This window comes from Pituophis catenifer, unplaced genomic scaffold, assembly GCF_029215685.1.
Source record: "Pituophis catenifer annectens isolate HBS135680 unplaced genomic scaffold, rPitCat1.0.hap2 SCAF_1, whole genome shotgun sequence".
In the NCBI taxonomy this organism is placed as follows: domain Eukaryota; kingdom Metazoa; phylum Chordata; class Lepidosauria; order Squamata; family Colubridae; genus Pituophis; species Pituophis catenifer.
Window position 1 is genome coordinate 231,010,770 of NW_027256881.1, and position 21,236 is coordinate 231,032,005.

At 44.2% G+C, this 21,236-nt stretch overlaps 1 protein-coding gene across 1 annotated transcript in view; it reads left to right on the forward strand.

Annotated features, from left to right (window-relative positions):
* The first annotated feature begins 422 nt into the window (after positions 1-422).
* The window catches only part of ARPC2 (actin related protein 2/3 complex subunit 2), a 32,696-nt gene continuing 11,882 nt past the window's right edge, over positions 423-21,236 (forward strand). The window contains exons 1-4 of the mRNA XM_070953151.1: positions 423-676; positions 16,672-16,706; positions 18,334-18,446; positions 21,059-21,104. Coding sequence (XP_070809252.1) covers positions 603-676; positions 16,672-16,706; positions 18,334-18,446; positions 21,059-21,104 — 268 coding nt within the window. The 5' untranslated portion in view covers positions 423-602. The remainder of the gene's footprint in view (positions 677-16,671; positions 16,707-18,333; positions 18,447-21,058; positions 21,105-21,236) is intronic.

The window sequence follows — 21,236 nt, forward strand, 5'->3', positions numbered from 1 at the left end:
ACACAGCTCAGAGAGAGAGAGAGAGAGAGCACCATGGGCTCTAACAGTTATTTTATTTATGTATTTATTTTATTTAAAATTTTATTTTAGTTCAACTTTTATCTCTATATTTTTTTTCTTCCCTTGAAAAGTGAGGATTAGCCCACCCCACCTGCGACGTCAAAGGGGGGACAGAACGACCCAACAAGCACGCACGCATGCACGCCTTTCCCTTTGCGACTCCAGGCCCGCGACTAAGTAATCTGCGCGCGCGCAGCTCAGCAAAGAGAGCGGCGCCCGCGGAGAAGCAACTCTCCGCAACTTCCCGAGGCGAGTCTCAGGTGGAGAAGGCGAAAGAGCGCGTGCGCACAACGCAGTCTCTCTCTCTCTTTTTTTTCCTCTCCCCCACCCAACCCGGAAGTGACGCACAGTGCCGGCTCGGAGAAGGTGGGTAGGGCCCTTAGTGGCGGAAGCGACTGGAGTCGGGCGGGTCCCCGGTGCAGCGCGCTCCTCGGCTTAGGTGGATTTTTTTTTTTCTTCCCCTTCCCTGTTTTCCCCCCCCGCTCCTCCTCCTCCTCCTCCCCCGCCCGGCTTCCGTACCCCTCCTCACTGGCGCCATCGCCATGATCCTGCTGGAGGTCAACAACCGCATCATTGAGGAGACGCTCGCGCTCAAGTTCGAGGGCGCGGCCGCTGGGTGAGAGAGGCTGTGGGAGAGTGGGAGTGGCAGCGGGTTGGCGGATGGACGGGCAAAGGGAAATCGGACGGCCGGTGCTGGTGGGGGTGACCCAGGCGCCATCACCTAAGGGAAGTCGAGGCTTGTCAGGGCTCCCGAGCGACCGGACGGGGATAGGTGATCAGGCCTAGCTCCCCTACCACAACCCACTCCCTGGGACTCTTGGTGGTGGGGGGGGGGGAGGAGACCCTATCGAGTAGGCAACGTGGGGGGTGAGGGAGGAACCGACCGTTGGCCCCGATGGAGGAGGAGTGGCTCGGAGCCAGGCCCCGGCTGCTCTTCCGCTCGCCATTTCGAAGTGACTCGGTGTTGAACCATCAAGCCCAGCTCGGAGAGGCGCGGTTTCTCTGGCATTTCTCCCCTCCCACTGTCAACACGTTGGGGTAGTTCTCCTTCCGGGCCTCGAAAGGGATTCAGTCGCTGGAAGTCTTTTTTTTTTTTTTTTTTTTTGAGGAAGAGAAATAACCGTACTTGATTATCAGAAGCGCTTCTTAAGGGTGACTCATTCACTCCACATTGTTGCCCGGCTTTCTGGGCTTTTTTTATTTCATTTTTTTCTCTTCTCACGTGCTGCTTGTCCCAAAAATGCTTTTTTCCCCCCTTCAACCTCATGAAACAAATGACAACCAGGACCCCGGATGGCTGAGAATCTCTACAGACTTTCAGACTTCTTTTTCTTTCCCCAATTCCTCAGAAAGTGCCCTCTCCCTTGCGAACTGAGTCGGTCATCTTTTTTTTTTTTTTTTTTTTTTTTAAACCTGGGTGCATTCCCACCTTTATGTGAACGGCATATACGTTTGAGAATATACCTCACTTAACCCAATAGGAAAGTCGGGCATTTTCAGCATTTTCTTAAAAGGAGAGAGTATGAGGCATCTAAGAAAATCTAGTGGAGGTGTTGGCATTCACACTTGAAAAATGAAAAAAAAAAAATTAAATTCCCCATTTCTTGCCTACCGAATGTACCTCGGGTGTGGTTTGTCTTTCTCTATTCCCTGATGTGTGAACTTCTAGTCTCTTGGCTGTTTTGTGTGTGACATACACAACATTTGTGTATGTTGTGGTTTGAAAACATTCTGTGTGACGTAGCTGTAGACATGGCCTATCTAGGAAGAGATTTGTTATACTGAATAGTCAAGAAATGCCCTGCAGGATAAAAATAAAATCTATATTTCACTGTTCATCAAACCCCACCCCACCCCAATTTTAATTGGTTTGCTGGAAATTAGGATTCAGTCTATTACATACCCCTCTAATAGTACTTAAACAATGAATTTAGACAGTTTGGGTCACTTCTAAATATTTGTGCCAGCATTATGTTATATTCCAGTGTTTAAGAGAAGCGTATATTTAATGCTTAACTTTGATAAATTTAAGTTTGATAACATTAAATTTAACTTTGATAAAATTATCATACCTATCAACTATGCATAAAATATTACCTGCTTAACTAAAGCTGTTAAATCAATCGATACAAGAGCCATTTCTCTAATGCAGTAGATATAGCTGAGTTTGCAGTGCTTTTAAGTTAATAGTCATGCATAAGTAGGCTTTTCCATGCAATATAACACTACAGTATATCCTATGATAATATTGTGTGGTGAAATCTAGATTTATTTTAAAAATGCTTCTGCCAACTATTCTTTTAACATCTCTGGTCAGTTTCATCATCTTTAGTATCATTTGTTCCATAATGTATTCTCAGCCTTGGAGAATGTAGTTATTATAACTGTTCATGTCCAATGCATCTATTGTGGGAATCACAAGAGTTGCCCTCTTGATGACCTGAAACTTTTGCTGGGCTGCAGGGGAATGTGCAGTCCTATATGTAATTGAACTGTTTTATTAGCTGTAGCCTTATCTGCTGGTTCTGAATATTGATATGTTTGTAGCACCAGTCCCAAATAACATGAGATTCTGGAGAACCATGTCATTGGCAGTTTCATATTTGTAGGCATGCATTTTTCACACTGATGTTGCTTTAGGTAAATATGTGTGCAAATTCCTCTCTTGCTTGCAGTGGATACTTCTGAAGATTGCAGAAAATAAATGAATGTGCTGTCTTTTATGCACTAAATTCATGTTTGCCAGAAGGATGATGGAGGTCCTATATAGCAGAGGTGTCAAACTTGATTTCACTGAGGGCCGCATCAGGGTTGTGTTTGACCTTCGGTGGCGGTGTGGCCAGCTCGACATAAGTTGTGTTGGGGTTGCCTGTGGTGGCCCAAGCTCTCTGCCAGCGAAACGGGCTCCCGAGCTCCGTTTTCAGATGCAATGACCTTCTGCAACCCTCTGCCAGCAAAAACAGAGCTTGCAAGGGTTGCCCACGGCCCTCCTGAGCTTTGTTTTCGCTGGCAGAGGCACCACGGCTGGTCCTTTGCTGTCCTTTGCTGTTATCAGGGCAGCCCTGCGGGCCAGATCTAAACACCCCGCAAGCCAGATCTGGCCTCCGGGCCTTGAGCTTGACACCCCTGCTATAGAGCTTATAATTATCCTTCTTTGTTACATGCAGTTATGCATGCTTATTGTCTTACGCTGCCTTTGCTCTGGTTAATTCAAAGTATTATCTTTATTAATTTCTATGTTTGGTAAGGTTAATTTTTATTAAGCAACTTTTAGTAGCATCCAGTTGAATAATACATCTGTCTGTTAATACAAAAAGCACTCTTGAGAACAAGCATTAATACTACTAGTATATAAGCAGAAAGGAAATTATTACTTCTGCATTTTTAAAGACAGAAACCATGCCCTGACAAGCTCAGAGCCAAGACAAAGAAGTGAAATGAATGCTAATCTATTTGCTTCAAGCTGAGTCATCTCTTAAAATACACCTAATGGGTGTGTACAGCGAGCTTTGTTTCCTATATTTATTGGCGAAAAAAATCAGCCAGATTTCCCAAGTGTTATAGAAGGGTTATGCTCACTGTTGGATCAAACCAACAAATTTAAATTGGATTGTTAAATTTGTATAATAGAGAACAAAGGGCAAAGAAGTTCTAGAAAGTATATCTGGCTTTCATTTTTTTATAGCAAGTTTTCTTTGCATTTTTGCAGAACTGATGTATGACTTCATCAGTGTCCAAGAACACTAAGTAAAAGGTACTTTTAAAAATTAAAGACAGAGCATTAGAGCAGCCCAGAATGCTAATCATCCAGGCGGATGTATTGATTTGCGAACATTATGCCCACACCTCTTATGCTGTGCTAAGTCATACCCTGCTGCTTTATTTAGCAATTTTCACTTTAATTTTAGCCTAATTATAAAGGGCACATGTTGCTCTCCCACATTAGAATTAACATGAGAAAGTGACACACAATGAAATATTTTGAATTTTTGTGAAGCATTTAAGATTTCATGATTATCTGCAGAGCTGTCCCTGGCATACCTGTTCAGATTTTTTTTACTGCATATGATTCTTTAAGCTGTATAGTATCAGATTCAATTTAGGCCTAATTATCAATAATTTACTGTAATCAATTTAGAACAAAATCTGGTTATCTAAAAATATTAACAAGTAAAAGATTTATCAAATTTGCCAGGCCTATTAGGCTAGGGATAGATCATAATGGAGAAACACTATGTGGTTGGCAAGAATTGACGCTTGATGGCTATAATCACAAACGATTGAGAGTTTGAATATAGGCAGTTGTCATTGGTTAGTCTGCAAACGGTCTTAGAAAGTCTCCTAAAAATGACCAAATGGGAGTTTTTAATATTAGAACTTCTTCATAGTAGCTGATGTCTTCATTTTCTCATAAGGAATTTTATAGTGTATAAGAATGTCAGTAAAGTGAATGCTTATGCTATCATTCCGAATATGTATTTTCTTTCCCGAGACACTTCAATATGCAGTTGCAATTGCAACACTTGTATTACAAGTCAAATTTAAAATCTTAAACTTAAATCTCTTAAATGTTTCTAAGAGAAAAAATAGAAGGTCTGAAATAAAAATCAGAAGCAATTCCTAGTGTTTATCAATATATTGACTGCAATTATTAGTTGGAGCACAATGGAAGGAAAGAATGTAATTTGTAAAGCGTAAAAATTGCAAAAAAAAAATCCCCTTTTTTGCATGTCATTCTGCTTTTCCTTGTTTATGTGACTTCTAGAATTTATTTTCTGAATTTCAACTTTATCAAAGAAAAATGTTGAAATTAATGAAAAAGAAATTAATGAAAAAGAATGTAACATATGTTATAATCCTCGCTAGGCACTTCAATTCAGGTGATTGATGCTGAAATATATTGTGAATTGAAAATGCAACTATTGGCTCTTATTGGCATGTGAACACTTTAATATAAGGCTTCAATCAATCCTTTGGAGAGGTCAGCTTGCTGTATAAAGAATACATAAATATACTAGAAACACTGAACTGAAGAGATGGCAAAGTGGTAGCTGAATTAGCAATATTTTTGTTTTATTAAAGGAATGCATTGACTCATCTTCCTCCTCAAAAATATAATGCTCATGTTGATTCCTTCCTTTTTAAAAAATATGATTGATTTTGCCTTGTATGTTTATCATTTGGAACAAAAAGTTTCTTCCCCAAGTAATTTTGCTTAAGATTGTAACGTGAGCTTGCCAGTACCATGTATTCCAAAACCCAGTACAACCCTTCTTTTATGCATCCTGGAATCCTCCCTCTGATTTATTATTTGAACCAGACATTAATTGGATGTCTGAATTCTGCAATCTCCTTAACTATGCTGCATTGTCCATGTATGCCTCATATATGTATTGGACCCCACTTTGTTCTGATTTTATAAATAATAGGGAAATTCCATTCAGTAGTCTCCTTTGCATATTGTACAATGAGTATTTGATGATGGTTTAAAATATGTGCTTTTTTAAAGCCATGCTAGTTGCCAGTACCTTCGATCAGTTGGTTTGGGAGTATGGGGGCAATCTAATTCAAAAAGTACAGTAATTTCGTATAAAAGTATGCAATTATGGTTGATTGAAGAGAGAAAGAGGATAGCAGGAAGAAAGTAGATCATCCCAGCAGTAGGGTAGATGTCCTTCCATTTGGATTCAAGGAATACTTTAAGAGCATACAGTGTTTGTTTATGCTAATGTGAAAGTGGAAAATCACCTTTGGCCAAAAAAAGTCTGCTGATTTTGTCCTCTGAGTTCAGATGAGCTTGTCAAAACACATCTTTCTTGCATTTAGAGTGAGAAATAGGAAGGCAGCTGTCTGCTGAGTGGTATTTGGGGTTTTTATACCTTTTTAGTTTGTTCCTTCAAGCAGAAAGCAGCAAAAAGAAACAGTCCATGTCTTTTAATATTTCAGGTAGCTTGTGCTATAGGAAACTCATGAAAAAAATATGGTATGTTCTATGGAATGCTGATGGTATAGGTAGTCCTCAACTGAATGACTGCAGTTGGGACCAGATTTCTGGTTGTAAGTCATTATGGTTGTAAGACAAGATAAGGTACCCATATGATCGATCCCAATTTTTTGACATTTTTGGAGACAATCATTTAGAGCAGGGGTTTCAAACTCGCGATGGCACGTTGTCGTCACGTGACATATCCCCCCTTCGCTAAACCAGGGGTGGGCGTGGCCAGTGCGTGACTCATCTGGCCCACAGGCCGCGAGTTTGACCCCTGATTTACAGAATAAACCGTTAAGTGAATCCATGGTCATTAAGTGAATGGCAAGGTTTTAAGTGTGAACCTATTCTTCTGAAGGGCTGTTTTACAACAGCCAGAAGTGCTTTATAGGCCATAAAGCACTGTTCTGGCCTGTCATAATTTCAAACAGTGATTAAGCAACCAGTTATAAGTTGAAGACTATCTGCATATTGTTCTAAATATGATAAAATAGCTAATATTACTAAACATATCTTTGGGCTGCACATTTTCATTCACAGTCATTCTCTTTTATGCAGGATATACATATAAGGAACTTTTGACACATATTACAGCTTTTTTGCCTAAGGGATACATTTATAATGAATCTTGGAAATGTTAAGTGTTTTCCAATTGCCCAATATCAGGTTCAAATATCACATTTGAAGCCACATTTTATTTACTAGTATTTTCTTGCTGTTCTTTGGGATCCCAAAAGATATATATATATGCAAAATGAAAAAAAAATGCATCATCATCACAATTTTCTTTCCAGTAGGTCCCAATTATATAAAAATACATTCTAATTGTATAGTGTTTTGCTATTGTGAAAATAAATGATCTAGGCTTTATGTAGCTTTTAACAGCTCATTAAAATATAGTTAAATATTCAAGATTTTGCTTTATAAAAGTGGTAGTCTTTTATAATTTTACCTAAACTATGTATCTTTTATAGTTGTGCTATGCAAGAATAAGGTTGGTTTTGAGACATAAAAGTCTAGTGTTTTTGGATTTAGCTGATGATTGCAAATATGAGATTGAAAATGAAATCCCAGATATTGCCTTCCTCTGGGGACAAGAAGTGCTATATATAACTGGTCGCGATTCTAGGGAAAATGGAATTGCTAATGGAAAAGAAGCCTATACGAAATTATAATTTATCTTGATAGAGTTGTGAATATATAATGAATATGATAGGAATATTCCAGAGAATGCAATAAATTACATGGTAGAATCTCTCTAGGTATGACCAACACATTTTCATTGTCTGGCAGAAGACCCTATCAAAGTCTAATATGTGGAAAATATAATAATTGTACTGAACATGTGGTATGTTGTCCCAAAAAAAATTAAGATCCCACATCTTAATTTTAATATTTTATGTACCACTTTATCTTATCCACTGTAAATGGGACAAAGGCTTTATACATTAATTACTTTATACATTAATTACTGTTTTTCATAGTGGAACATCTGTAGATAAGACGTCTGTATCTGGTGATTATTGGAACAATGTGGACTATAGATAGGTTGATACTGTTTACTCTGCCTTCTTGAATCTAGAGATCTTTATATCGGAGAGTTTGTTGAAAGAGGACCAGAAGGAATAAATTTTTCATTCTTTTCCTTAGTCTTTATTGCATGTGCTAGTACATAGTCCTCTAGCAAGGTGTTTTTAAGAAAATTGCTGCATTAATTGGTGATAAATCAGGAATGATACAGTCCTTCTCCAAATTCCAGGGAACTTTCCACCTAGAATAAACAAACAGGAAGAGTAAATAAGATTTTTGTGAAATTGTAACAGGAAGTGGTTGCTAGCGATTACTTTCTGTGCATGGTATGAGAAACTGAGTAAGGAAACCATTTTCTCACTTAATAGCAGAAGGCATCCAACTACTTCTACCTTTTTTTTGCACAGTTATGGGAACTGAAAAACTAGAGGGTTGTTCAGAGTCTTTCCTAGTCTATATATTTGGTTCAGTGTTTTCTTTGCAGAAACTGCCTGGAGAATCTATTGATATAGGCAGAAGGGGATTTCACCAAGAGAATTCTTTGCCTTTTCATTTCATATAATTCTGAATTACAAGCACCCACTATATAGACAGTATATTGTTATATGCTAAAACAAGTTTGAAATGAATCTTCTATAATTAGTATAAGAAGAGTTGTTGCTAATTTCCAGAATTCATGCCTTATTTCTATTTCTGTTATTTCTATTTTTCATTGGTCTTCTCCTTACCTCTTATTTTTATTCTACAAATGCTATAAAAGTATGTATGTGTGTAAATGTGGGAGGATTGTTGAGAAGTTGGAACTTAAGAAGGTCCTGAATGAAATGGTTTATCTAGCCCCCTTTTAAGTCGTGCTTCAGCCCTGATTATGGGATTGAGACAGTATTGGTTGGGCTTTTTGATGACCTCTAGTGAGAAAAGGATGTGGATAATGTGTCCATCCTTGCTCTACAGGACCTCTCAGCACCCTTCAGTGCCATCGACCATAGTATCCTTCTGGATAATATCTGTGGGGATTGAGCGTGGACAGCATTGTAGCAAGTTGGTTCTGTTCCTTTCCCAATGGCCAGTGTCACTTGGTCTTAATTTGGGGCAAGACGTCCTGCTCTTGGCCCCCAAATTGTTGAGTGCCTTGGGGTTTGGTACTGTTTTCACTCCCATTTAATATCTACATGAAGCCACTAAGTAAGGCCATCCATTTAAATCTCCACCCCCATGAAATAGACAGTGCTGCCAACATCTTGTCTAAGTGTCTGGAGGCTGGATGGGGCACAACAGGCTTTGACTCAATCCTCTTAAGACCAAGTAGCTTTGGGTTTTGGGATCTAGGAATTTACCATCTTTGGTCCTGGATGAGGGTGCATTGCCCTAGACAGACCCTACATACAATTTGGATGTCCTTCTGGATTCATGACTATAACGTGAAGAGGTGGCCATCATGGCTAGGAAGGTCTTTTACACAGCTTCAGATTGTGTGCTGGTTGTGCCCATATCTGGATCAGGTGCTGTATGCTATCATTCATTTTCCTGTGCGCTGCTCCCACTATCCAGGAATGGGTTAATGCTTCAGCCTTTGGCAAACAACTGAGTGTTAAAAAATACTAAAAATAAGGACTTCCCCTTTCCCCTCTGCCTAGCCACACCCCCACTCCCATGATTCCCCAGTCTTCGCTCAGTTGCTTGGCAAACGCTGACGTGTTCCTTGGGAGCTCCTGTTTTTTTTGTAAAGGTATTTGTCTCCTGGTTTTCTTTATTTCTCTCTCTCATCCCCTGCCTCAGGGGCGCATAGGACTTTACTTTATTTTTGATTATTTCCTTTCCCCGGTGTTATTTTGCTTTCTGCCTTCCTTGCTCTTTTTTTTTTTTTTTCTATCGCCGCTTCAGCAGCAGCGCTGATCAGCTGGGCGCCGGGCTCGGAAAGCCGAGCCGCCCACGCAGCGCTTCTCCTTCGATCGCTGCAGCCGGCGCCACTTTCAAAGTGCTCGAAGCCCCAGCAGCTGCCGCGTGGGGCGAGGAGGAGAGCGATCGGCTAGGATCCAAGCCGATCGCTCCGGAAAGCGCTGATCAGCTGGGCGTCGGGCTCGGAAAGCCGAGCCGCCCACGCAACGCTTCTCCCTTGATCGCTGCAGCCGGCGCCACTTTCAAAAGCGCTCGAAGCCCCGGCAGCGGCCGCGTGGGGCGAGGAGGAGAGCGATCGGCTAGGATCCAAGCCGATCGCTCCGGAAAGCAGCGTGCAGCCGTGGTTCGCCCGGCTAGCCCTGCCAGCCGCCGCTACGCTACAGAAACCTCCCACGGGGCTGCGAAGGATCAAATTCAAGCGGCATTAGGGCACGGCAGCTGGCTGGACCCTCGGGCCTCCAGCATAAGTCCGTCGCCTTCAACAGGCACCCGCCCCACACCACGTGGCGCCCGCCATCTTGAAGACCACGCGGGCCGCCATCTTGGGGCTTAAATTCTACATCACCCCTTAGAGGCTTAGCCCAGCCTTCCTCAAGTGCGGTGCCTGTTGTAATAAGAGTTAGCTGGTGAGACCTTCGGGCTCTCAGCTGCACTTATCTCACCTTGCGGGGCAGAGTGATCAAAGTTTCCTCAGAGTCACACGAGAGAAGGGGGGGCGTTGATCCTACAGTCATCATGGCTGATTCCCCCTTCTCATCAGACCCGGACCTGGAATTGAGCCCACCCCGCAAGGGGGCAAAATCGTCCAAAAAGAGCGCCCGAAAGAGATCTGATGCGCCCAGCCACAGGTCCAAATCGGGGACGGGGCTGACCTTCCAAGACAAGGACGCTCAAAGACGCCATCAGGCGCTCGAGAGGCAGTGCGCCAAGGCCCAAAAGACGCTGGCTATGTCACCCGACAGGGGGCCAGGACCAGAAAGCACTGCTCCGCCCACGCCTAGGGAGTCAGACTCAGCGATGGCCACCTGGACTGACTTGATGCAGACCCCGGCGACCCCAGTCCTTTCAGAGAAGGGGCCTCAGAGGGACGGAACTCCCGCCCCGGCCCGGAATGAGGCAACACCTTTCTCACCTGCAGCCTCATCACGCAGCCCGGCACCGGGCGCTGAAACACAGGGGGCCCCGCCACCACAAATGGATTTTCAAGCCATGTTCTCCACAGCCCTCTCATCCTTCTTAGCCGCCAGCTGGCAACAGGCGATGCCACCAGCACAGGCCCAGGGGTCTCATCCTCATCGAGTCCAGAACAAGACTCCTGGCCCCCTAACATGGGAGTCCTCGTCTGAGGATTCAGATCAAGCAGAGGGCGCCCCAGAGGACATCGAGTTCTCGGAGGACAAAGGCCTAAACCCAGACACTCCCGCTTTCACTGGGCTTTTCCGGCCAGCACTGTTTAGATCGCTCCTGCACAAGGCTCGACTCACAACTAACCTGGGGGTGCCAGGGGACGTGAACCCAGCCCCACCTCCTGCAGTGGGGCCCCACGATGCCCTCTTCAAGTCATCCAAACAGGAAAAGGACAGCATTCCCTGTCCACAGCTGTTCTCTGAAGTTATCCAAAACGCCTGGGGGCAACCAGCTTCTCAAACTACACCAAGCAGCCTGGACAAGAAGCTCTACTGCTCAGCCCCGGAGCTAGAGGATCTGCTACTTCTCCCGACAGTGGACCAACCGGTCGCAGCACTCTCATCCCCATCGCCAGTTTCCACTGAGGCACTGGACGGGCTCAAAGCGGAGGAGAAGAGGACGGAGTGGTCCTTTCGTAAAACACACCAGGCGGTAGCCTGGGCGATCAAAACAGCCACAGCCACCTCCTTCTTCAATAGAGCGGCCCTCATTTGGCTACGCCAGATGCAAGAAAGGCTCCCTCCAGAAGACACCGGGCTGCAACAAGATATCAACAAGATCATTGCGGCCACCGAGTACGCCTCTGATGCCTCCCTGAACTCGGCAAAGTTCGCCTCAAGGGCCCTAGCCTCCACCGTCACGACTAGGAGGCTGTTCTGGCTCAGGCCCTGGAAAGCGGACCTTAAAGCTAAATGGAAGCTGGCCTCAGCTCCCTACAAGGCACCAAATCTTTTTGGAGCAGCTCTAGATCCTGTCCTCGTGGAAGACAAGGACAAGAGGAAGGTACTGCCGTCGGCCTACCGCCGCCAAGAGCGGAGGTACTCCCCGTATCCAGTCCAACAGCCCTTTCGGCCTGGCCCAGGACCCAGGGGGTCCTTCCCACACCGCTCCAATTATATGGGAGGCGACAGATCACATGACAGACAGCAGTTCCGAGACCGGGGCAGGAACCAACATTCCAGAAGACCTTTCCGGGGGGCAGGCTTCAAACCCGCCAGAAGGGGGAAGTGACTCCAAGACCGAGGGGCCCATAGGGGGAAGGCTACATCTCTTTCACCACCAATGGGCCCGGTCAACATCGGACTCGTGGGTAAGGCGCACCATCTCATTGGGACTATCAATAGAATTTGCAGGGCTGCCGCCTCAGCGCTTCGTGCGGTGCCCGGTCCCACAGTCCTCCGAGCTACAAGCTCTAATGTCCCAAGAATTAAAGCATCTGCGAGAGATCAGAGCCATAGAGTCAGTACCACCAGCCCACCAGGGCTCCGGGTTCTATTCAAGCCTGTTCTTAGTCCCCAAGAACTCGGGAGGATGGAGGGCCATTCTGAACCTAAAGAAGTTGAACCTGTCGGTGCACTATCACAGGTTCAAAATGCACTCGCTACAATCTATTCTAATGGGGGTGAGACGGGGGGACCTCCTCCAGTCAGTCGACCTTCGAGAAGCCTACCTCCACGTCCCTATCCACCCGGACCACAGACAGTACCTGAGGTTCGAATACGGAGGCCAACACTTTCAGTACCGTGCCATGCCCTTCGGGCTATCGTCGGCTCCCCGCACCTTCACCAAGCTAGTGGCGGTGGTGGCAGCCAGGCTTCGAACCATCCCGGTCCGAATTCTCTGTTACTTGGACGACATCCTGATACTCTCATCGTCTCACGACCAAGCGGCCAGGGACTCGCACCTAGTCCTCGAAGCTTTTCGAAACCACGGTTTCACAATCAACCTCGAGAAGAGTCACCTTCAACCGTCCACACGGATTCTCCACCTAGGCGCAGTGATAGACTCCGCCAGGGGCCAGGTCTTCTTATCCCCGGACAGGGTCCAGAGTCTCCAGCAACTGACCCTTCAGATTCTGTCAGGAAGGAGGGCCTCTCTTCGGCAACTATCATGCCTACTGGGAAAGATGGTCTCCTGCTTCGGCATCGTGTCGTGGGCACGCAAACATTCGAGGGCCCTCCAGTGGTTTCTCCTCCCGTTCCAACGTTCGGGGAGGTCCAACTCCAAACACAAGGTTCAACTCCCCACCAGGGTGCGTCTCTCCCTCAGATGGTGGACTTCCACCGCACTCCTCAAGGGGTCAGAGTTCCTAGACCCGGACAGATTGGTCCTCACCACAGATGCGAGCCTGCGGGGGTGGGGAGCACACCTGCACAACGGGGTGGCACAGGGCCAGTGGTCCAGAGCCGAGCAGCACAGCAGCATCAACCTGCTGGAACTCCGGGCGATCAGATTAGCACTACGCCACTTCCAGGCCACGCTGCAGGGCCGGCACGTGCTGGTCCTGACGGACAACATCTCGGCCAAGGCGCACGTAAACAAAGAGGGAGGCACGAGATCCCGCTCCCTGATGCTGGAATCAGAGGCCCTATTCGAGTGGGCAGAGAAACACCTGCTATCGATCAAAGCAGACCACATCTCAGGGTCGGCCAATCTAAGAGCAGACTGGCTCAGTCGAACAACAATAGACCAGGCAGAGTGGCAACTCCACCCTCGCCTCTTCAGCAAGCTAACCTCCAAATTCGGGAAACCAGGGGTGGACCTATTTGCGTCTCCAACCAACGCCCAACTCCCTCGTTTCGTGTCTCGGTACCCGACACCACAAGCAGAGGACCACGATGCCCTCCATTGCAAGTGGCCGACGGGACTTCTGTATGCCTTCCCTCCGGTCCCGTTGATCCCTCGCCTGATTCGAAAGTTACTGGCAGAGAAGGCCGATCTGCTCCTGGTGGCTCCAAACTGGCCTCAAAGGCCGTGGTTCGCAGACCTGGTGGCCCTGTCGGTGGAGCAACCATGGGTGATTCCACCCCATCAGATTGTACTATGCCAAGGCGAGGTCAACCACCCAGAGCCTCAGTGGCTCCAATTAGCCGTCTGGCACTTGAGCGGGTCATCCTAAAGAAGGACAATCTACCTGACAGCGTAGTCAGCACTATTCAGGCGGCCAGACGCCCATCAACAACTCGTATCTACGAGGCCTCCTGGAGGGCCTTCTGCAGCTGGAGTGCCGTACACCATGTGGATCCCACCAGGGCCACGATTCAAGACATTCTATTGTTCCTGCAGTCAGGGTTAGACAAGGGGCTGGCCCCAGCGACCCTAAGGCGTCAGACCGCAGCCCTATCGACGGTCGTCTCCTGCGCTCCATACCGGACTTTATCACATCACCCGCGTATCAGGGAGTTCCTGCACGGGGCAACAAACTTGCACCCACCAACGGTACACCGTTACCCATCTTGGGATCTGTCTCTAGTACTACAGGCCCTGACAGGCCCTCCCTTCGAACCACTAGACTTAGCCACCCTCAAGCACCTAACTCTCAAGGTGACCTTCCTCCTAGCAATCACCTCAGCAAGGCGAGTATCAGAATTAGCAGCACTGTCCGTGCGTAAAGACCTCTGCATTTTCAAAGCCTCTTCGGTGGTCCTCCGGCTGGACCCGACCTTCATCCCAAAAGTGAACTCCTGGTTCCACCGAGCCCAGGAACTTATTCTGCCGGACTTCTGCCCGTCACCAAAGGACCACAGGGAGAAGCGCTGGCACACCCTTGATGTCCGGCGAGCGATCCAGACGTACATACGCAGAACGGCAACCTTCCGTCGCACAGAAGCCCTCCTGGTCTCTTTCAACCCAGCGTCCATGGGCCAGAAGATTTCAGCTCCCACGGTTAGCAGATGGATCAGAGCTTGCATCGAGCTATCTTATGACCTGAACTCCAAGCCTCTACCGGCCAACATTCTTCCACACTCAACTAGGAGCGCGGCCACCTCGGCAGCCTGGGCCACTCAGGCCTCTGTTGCCGACATCTGCAGAGCAGCAACCTGGTCCTCCATGTCACCTTTCATCCGGCACTACAAGATCGACACCTACGATTCAGCCAAGGCGGCATTCGGTCGCCGGGTGCTCCAGCGGGTCGCGACTGGAATGGACCCAGCGGGCAGTCAGCCCCCCACCCTGGAGATTTAAGCTTGGGTATATCCCATTCCTGGATAGTGGGAGCAGCGCACAGGAAAATGGACGTTGTCTTACCTGAACGTCCCTTTTCTGGGCGCTGCGTACACTATCCAGTCCCGCCCGTACATTTGGGCTTCCTGCCCGGTGGGAATTTTCCCCGTTTTCTCAGTTTGAACATGTTGAATATTGTTGTTAATAAAGTTATGGTTATTAATTCATCATGGTCGTGTCACTGGTAGTCCTTTTCGCCACACCTTCGCTCAGACTGGGGAATCATGGGAGTGGGGGTGTGGCTAGGCAGAGGGGAAAGGGGAAGTCCTTATTTTTAGTATTTTTTAACACTCAGTTGTTTGCCAAAGGCTGAAGCATTAACCCATTCCTGGATAGTGTACGCAGCGTCCAGAAAAGGGACGTTCAGGTAAGACAACGTCCATTCCCTGGTCACCTACATAGATTACTGTAATGCACTCTACATGGGCTGCCCTTGAAGAGTATTTGGAAGTTTCATTTGGTACAAACTGTAATGGAACAGGCAGCTGTGTGCACACCTAGATCTAATTTGCTAGTAATCAATGTAGTTGGGTTTGTAAGTAATCAAACAGTAAATTTTATCAGAGTCAATAAAATAGTTCTCAAGTTTGTTTATATGATATATGGAACTCTGGTCTTCCAAAACTGCTTTACAATTCTGTATGCTTGTTTAATCCAGGCAAAAATATATCAGAAATATTTATCAATAAGCTATACTATGCAAATACTCCTCTACTTAACAGTCACTATTGGGCCGGGAATCTTGGTCATTGAGCAAAGTGATGGTTAGGTGAGATGTCACATGGCTATTTCATTTAATGATTGCAATCCTGGTTATCCCAGTTGCAGTTGTTAAGCAACTGCACAAGTTAAATGGAGCACTGGGGAGATGGCCAGGCCTCCTGTTGTAGTGGTGTGGAGAAGAAACCTAACTTCCCCTCCCCCCCAACTGGGAGATCTGGGCCCTCTCCTCTTTGGAGAGAACAGTTGCAATAATGATGATATGTGCTAGCCTTTTCCCTTCTGGAGGGACAAACGCCAGTATTTTCACCCCTCAGGGAAAAAAACAGCACATGCCAACATTTGCCCCACTCTGGCAGGGGAAACACTAGCAAATGCCAGCATTCTTAAAGACTTAGAACAGTGGCATTCACTAGTGTTAGTTAAGATTTGATTTCCATTCCTCTAACACAGGAGGATATCCCCTCCCTATACAGACAGGAAGGGAAATCCTTCAATGTACTGGGGGACTGGATCTCAAATACAGTGTTCCCTTTACTTGCAACCTTCCCTGCCCTCTTCCTTGTTGACTTTCTGGAGAAGCTGGCAGAGAAGATTGTAAATGATAATCATATGATTCCAGGGTATTTGGCAACCAATCATAAATGCAAACAAGTTGCCAATTGCCAATATGCAGTTTTGTAACGGGGGTGGGTAGGCTATAGCTGGATGCTTTACACATTTTGCAGGTTGTAAGGCACCCGTTCTGAGACGGTTGTGAATGTGAACTCATTGCTGTAAGTCAAGGACCACCTAAACAAATGAGAGGAAGAGGGTATTTGAGTTCTATTTACTTCAGTCTATGAAAATGTATTTGGCAGTATTAAGTTACAATTCTGTCCATTTCACTGTAGAGGCAGAGAGGACTTAATTAAAAGCTAGAAATGACAAATGCATAATAGTTATGAGTATATTTGAAAGGGTATAGGGAAAAATCTAAACTTCAATCTTTCTCAAACTTTCTCGCTCCTTTCAATCTTTTGTAAGTAATTCATCTTTTATTTCCCTCTTCCCTTCCCCAGAAATAAACCAGAGGCAGTAGAAGTAACATTTGCAGGTAAGTTCTCCACTTTTTAATTTTTAAAAAACTTATTGGTGTAAAAGGAAGTGAAATGTTCTGACCCAGGTTGCATAGGTGGATGCAGGCACCAATTACGACGTTTATTGCACTGCTAAACACAACACACAGTCCTCTAGGGATGTCGGTAAAACTCCACTTTTCGCTACAAAACCACCACCAACACTCAGTGTAACCCAGTCTCACTAGCTGGGACCAATAGTCACCAGAACCAAACCCCCAAACAGAAAGAAAGTCAAAGTCCACAAACCCTGTGCAGAGATTGCAAAACAAGGTCCATAAACCACAATCCCAGAGTCAGAGTCTACAAAGCAAAGTATGCAAATCCAGAGGCTGAAACATGAGTTGAAGTCAATGTTTCCAAAAGTCAGGGAAATGAGTATTGAGACAAACAGTTGTTCTTGACAAACACATTTTCCCCAGCCTCTGGTTAAATCACCCTGAGGCAGGTATTCCTTGTGAGGAGGGGTGTGGCAAACTTGCAAGCCTTGCAGATCTCTGAGCTTCCCTCCACTACACTTTGCTCCTACGGATCAGATGTGGGGGGAGGATCTATTGTCTCTCACTGCATTCATGAAGGCAGCCAGCTCCCCATCTGGTCAAACACTTCCCCCAATGTTGGAGGGGCCTGCTACAGCATTGTCCTCAGACCCTGGACTCTCCAGATGTTCCAGGGGAGGCATGCCATCCCTTCAGATCATCCCGGTTCTGCCTTCTCCAATCTGGATTTGTTCAGCCTTTAATCTGAAGGCTTTGGATATGTTGGAATATATGGTCCACTATGCTAGTCATGGCTTGGGATGACACGAATCAGTGCAGTGCAAGTTCAGTGCAGTTTGGTGAAGAAGTTGATTGTTTTTGCACTAATAGGTATGAAAGATAAAGATGCTCAGTTATCTTTAATACAGCCTTTCCTAATTCACATTTTTTAAATTAACACAGAGATTGAAATGCAGTTGCCCTTTATTATTCATACTCTGAATTTTATTTTTTTAGTTTTATATCCAAAATGCATATTAGTATAGAAAAATATATATCTAAAGAAAACTGCAAAGAAAAAGGCATTTTGTATTTTTACTTACAGTGTGTATAACTAAGAATTTGAGTAATAAAATTGTGTGTGTATGTGTGTGTATACAGAGAGGGGGGGGAGCTCCCAATCTTTTGGGCACCAGGGACCGGTTCCAATTGAGAGAGGTTTTTCCGCATATCAGAGGGGGCGTGGTTTTGTGTGCTGCCTGCATCCTACGGGTACGGCTTCACTTGTTTGCGTGGCCCAGTTTCTGGCATGCCCTGGACCGCTGCCGATCCACGGACCAGGATTTAGGGAGTCCTGAATTAGAAGAAATATATTTGATTGATTTGTCCACCCTTATATTTCAGTTTTAACTTGATTAATTATTTACAGATAATGGGTTTTTGCATATTTTTATAGGTAATAGGTATACGTAATCGGTTTTTTATTTCCGTTTTATAGACTTTGTATTGATAACAGATTCACAATGTAAACAGTTGTTTTGTCTTTGTTTAGACAGCTTCGTCTTCCAATATATGCCTAAATTGAAAATATGCAAGCACTTCAAATTTTCAAATGCTTTCTTCCTAGACTTTGATGGAGTCCTTTACCATATTTCCAATCCAAATGGTGATAAAACAAAGGTTATGGTCAGTATTTCTCTGAAATTCTACAAAGAGCTCCAAGAACATGGCGCTGATGAGGTGAGATTAGACGTATTGCATATGTCTTAAATGAAAGCTTCCCCATATTCATCAATTAGTTCTTTGTAAGTTAACCATGATGTCGTCAATATTGTCTCTCTATTTAAATGCATTTTGATATTAGTATTTAAGAAAGTGCACTAACTTCATTGCTTCTTCCTCCTTAAGACTTTTGGGGGTTTTGGTCATATATGAATTTTTAAGACAATTACATAAATAACTAAACAGATGCATCCAGCTAAGAAGGAGTGTTCTAAAATTTGATTTGCATAAACGGAGGATAAACTGGTGTGCACATATACAATCAGTAATATAAAATATGCAGTGCTTTAACATAGGTAAGATATTACAACATTTAGGATGTCAGGTCTGACTCAGTTGTTTAGGTGCAGTATTTCTCAAAGCATTGCCTTACACATTCTCCTTTTCCTGACTTGCTGAAAGTCCAGTGGTTTCATCTCCCCCTTCTGTAGAACAATAGATATGTGTGTGTGTGTGTGTGTCGGGGTGTTTTCTCTTATATCTGAATATTTGCAACCAAGGAACTATCTTCAAAGGAAGGCATATTTAGTGTTTAATTGCACACAGCTGTTTATGTATATATTGTTTCAGCCTTTTAGTGATTTTCTCATTAGCATTAGTCTAAAGTACACTGGGTGTACATGGGTGTACGTCCATATTTGTAAAAATAATAGAACAAACATATTCTTAAACAAATTAAATTTTGTTTCCAAATATGAAACAATGGCAAATACACCTTCAAGACAAACATAACTTCTTATGATTGCATCCATGCAGTGTTCATGCCTGTGTTCTAGAAATGGTTTGCTCTGCCTTCTTTCCAAAGGTGCTTTTTTTTTTTAAAGGTAACTGGACTTTCTTGGTTTTTTCCCTTTGAAAACGTTTGGCTTTTCATCAAATGAACTGAACTGACCTGAACTGAAGAAGCTTCTTAGATGAGAAGCAAAATGTTTTCAAAGGAAAAAAATCAAGAAAGTCAAGTTGCCTTTTGAAAACAGCACCTTTGGGACAATCATGACCTGAATGTTTGAGAATCCCCATAGACATTCTGCCATGATGTATTTTTCAACTTCCCTGTCTAGCCTGCAGCCCTGGAATTCTGTCTCTCCCCACGCCCCATCTAAGCATCAGCCAGCATCAAATGCTTAGCATTTGAATCACAGGGATCAGTTTTGGTATTGCTATCTGCTGAGCTGAATTTCCAACATTACTTGTGTTTCAGTTTAATAACTTTGGTCCTGACAGCAAAGTAAAAAATAAATGGAGAGAAGGACCTCAGTCCTCCTGTTGACCGGGGCACTACCATTAAATGATAGAGTGTGTATTCTGTGTTAAACCTGGAAACTTCTAGTGAACCATTTAGAGTAGAGAGATTCATACTATGGGTCTGCTTAAATTTAGCTCATTTTGCTCCTGAAGAATGAATTGATAAAGTTGTGTTATATTGCAGGTTTCTTGAAGATAACCATTTATGGTAGAAAAAATACTCCTTTCTGTGCCTTGTGGTTAAATGTCTCAGCAGAAAGTGTGACTCAGTTCCTGAAATGGTTTTCAGATGTTTCATAATTGTAGCATTCGTGCTGCAATTGGTGTCGGTTTACATAGAAGCTTATAACATTGCTTGAATCGTTTTGAGGGTCACCTAAGAAGAGCCAAAGGGTATGAAAGCCCAGGAGCTAAGGCCCATGCCAACCCCTGTACATACTCGGAAAACCTGGTGCCTGTTTTGTCTGAGAAAGTCAGTTTGAGATTGATTTGTTTCTGAGAGGGAAATAGTTCTCTTCCAGTTCAGGGTAAGATTGGCTCTAGTGCTTAATCCACAAATACTGGAAAAATCTCTGCCTCTCCCTTTTGCCCTTTTTTCAAATAAAAGCTTTATGGTAAATAATGCAGTTATGGTATACATATAAAATTCATTGTTCAAAAACTCATTGACCGGCAAATAACTTCAGGATAGCAAACATGGGTGTATTTAACTAAAACACACTAGAATTCTTTGGAAGTGATTTATGGGGTGATAACCTAAAATTGCAGTTCTGTTAACTTGAAAGGAGAAGCCTAATTTCATATCCTCAAGACTTGAGTATGAGAAATACTAATATTTGAAGGATATATTACATTCATTACCTCCTTGGAAAAAAGACAGAGACATTATGCACTATGCAAATTGTATCACAATTTATTGATAGATTTGGTTGTATACAGCTCACCAATTTATTTTTTCACCTTCCTGGCTTCTCATTTTTTGGAAATGAAAGCAGACATTATGCCCCCACTAGCAGCAATAAATTGGGAAGTTCATATGTCATATCTTAAGTTGAACAATATCTAAATGAATCTCCCAAGATGAGAATAGAGTAACAGTGGTAAATTAGGGTGGTTTTTTTTTCATTGTGCTTTAAATCTATCTCCATTCTTTAATAACTGAATTTTAATTTGAGATGATTAGAACTAATAATTGGGGCATCTAAAAAATGGATTTGTCCTAGAATTGACTAAAAAAGATTTAGAGATTTTAAGGATGAGAAATTCTGAAGGGACCAAATAAAAATACATGTTAAAGCTCATAATAATTTTTTTCTGTCTCCTAGTTATTAAAAAGAGTGTATGGAAACTACTTGGTAACTCCAGAGTCTGGTAAGCCTCAGCATCATTTGTGCCTTGATTCTTATTCAATCCGTTGTTAAATTGTAATTATTCTCTGCATTTCAAACAGAGAAATTGTTCTCCATGTTTTCAAGCCAGCTCACAGTTGGGCTCTCCTTGTTG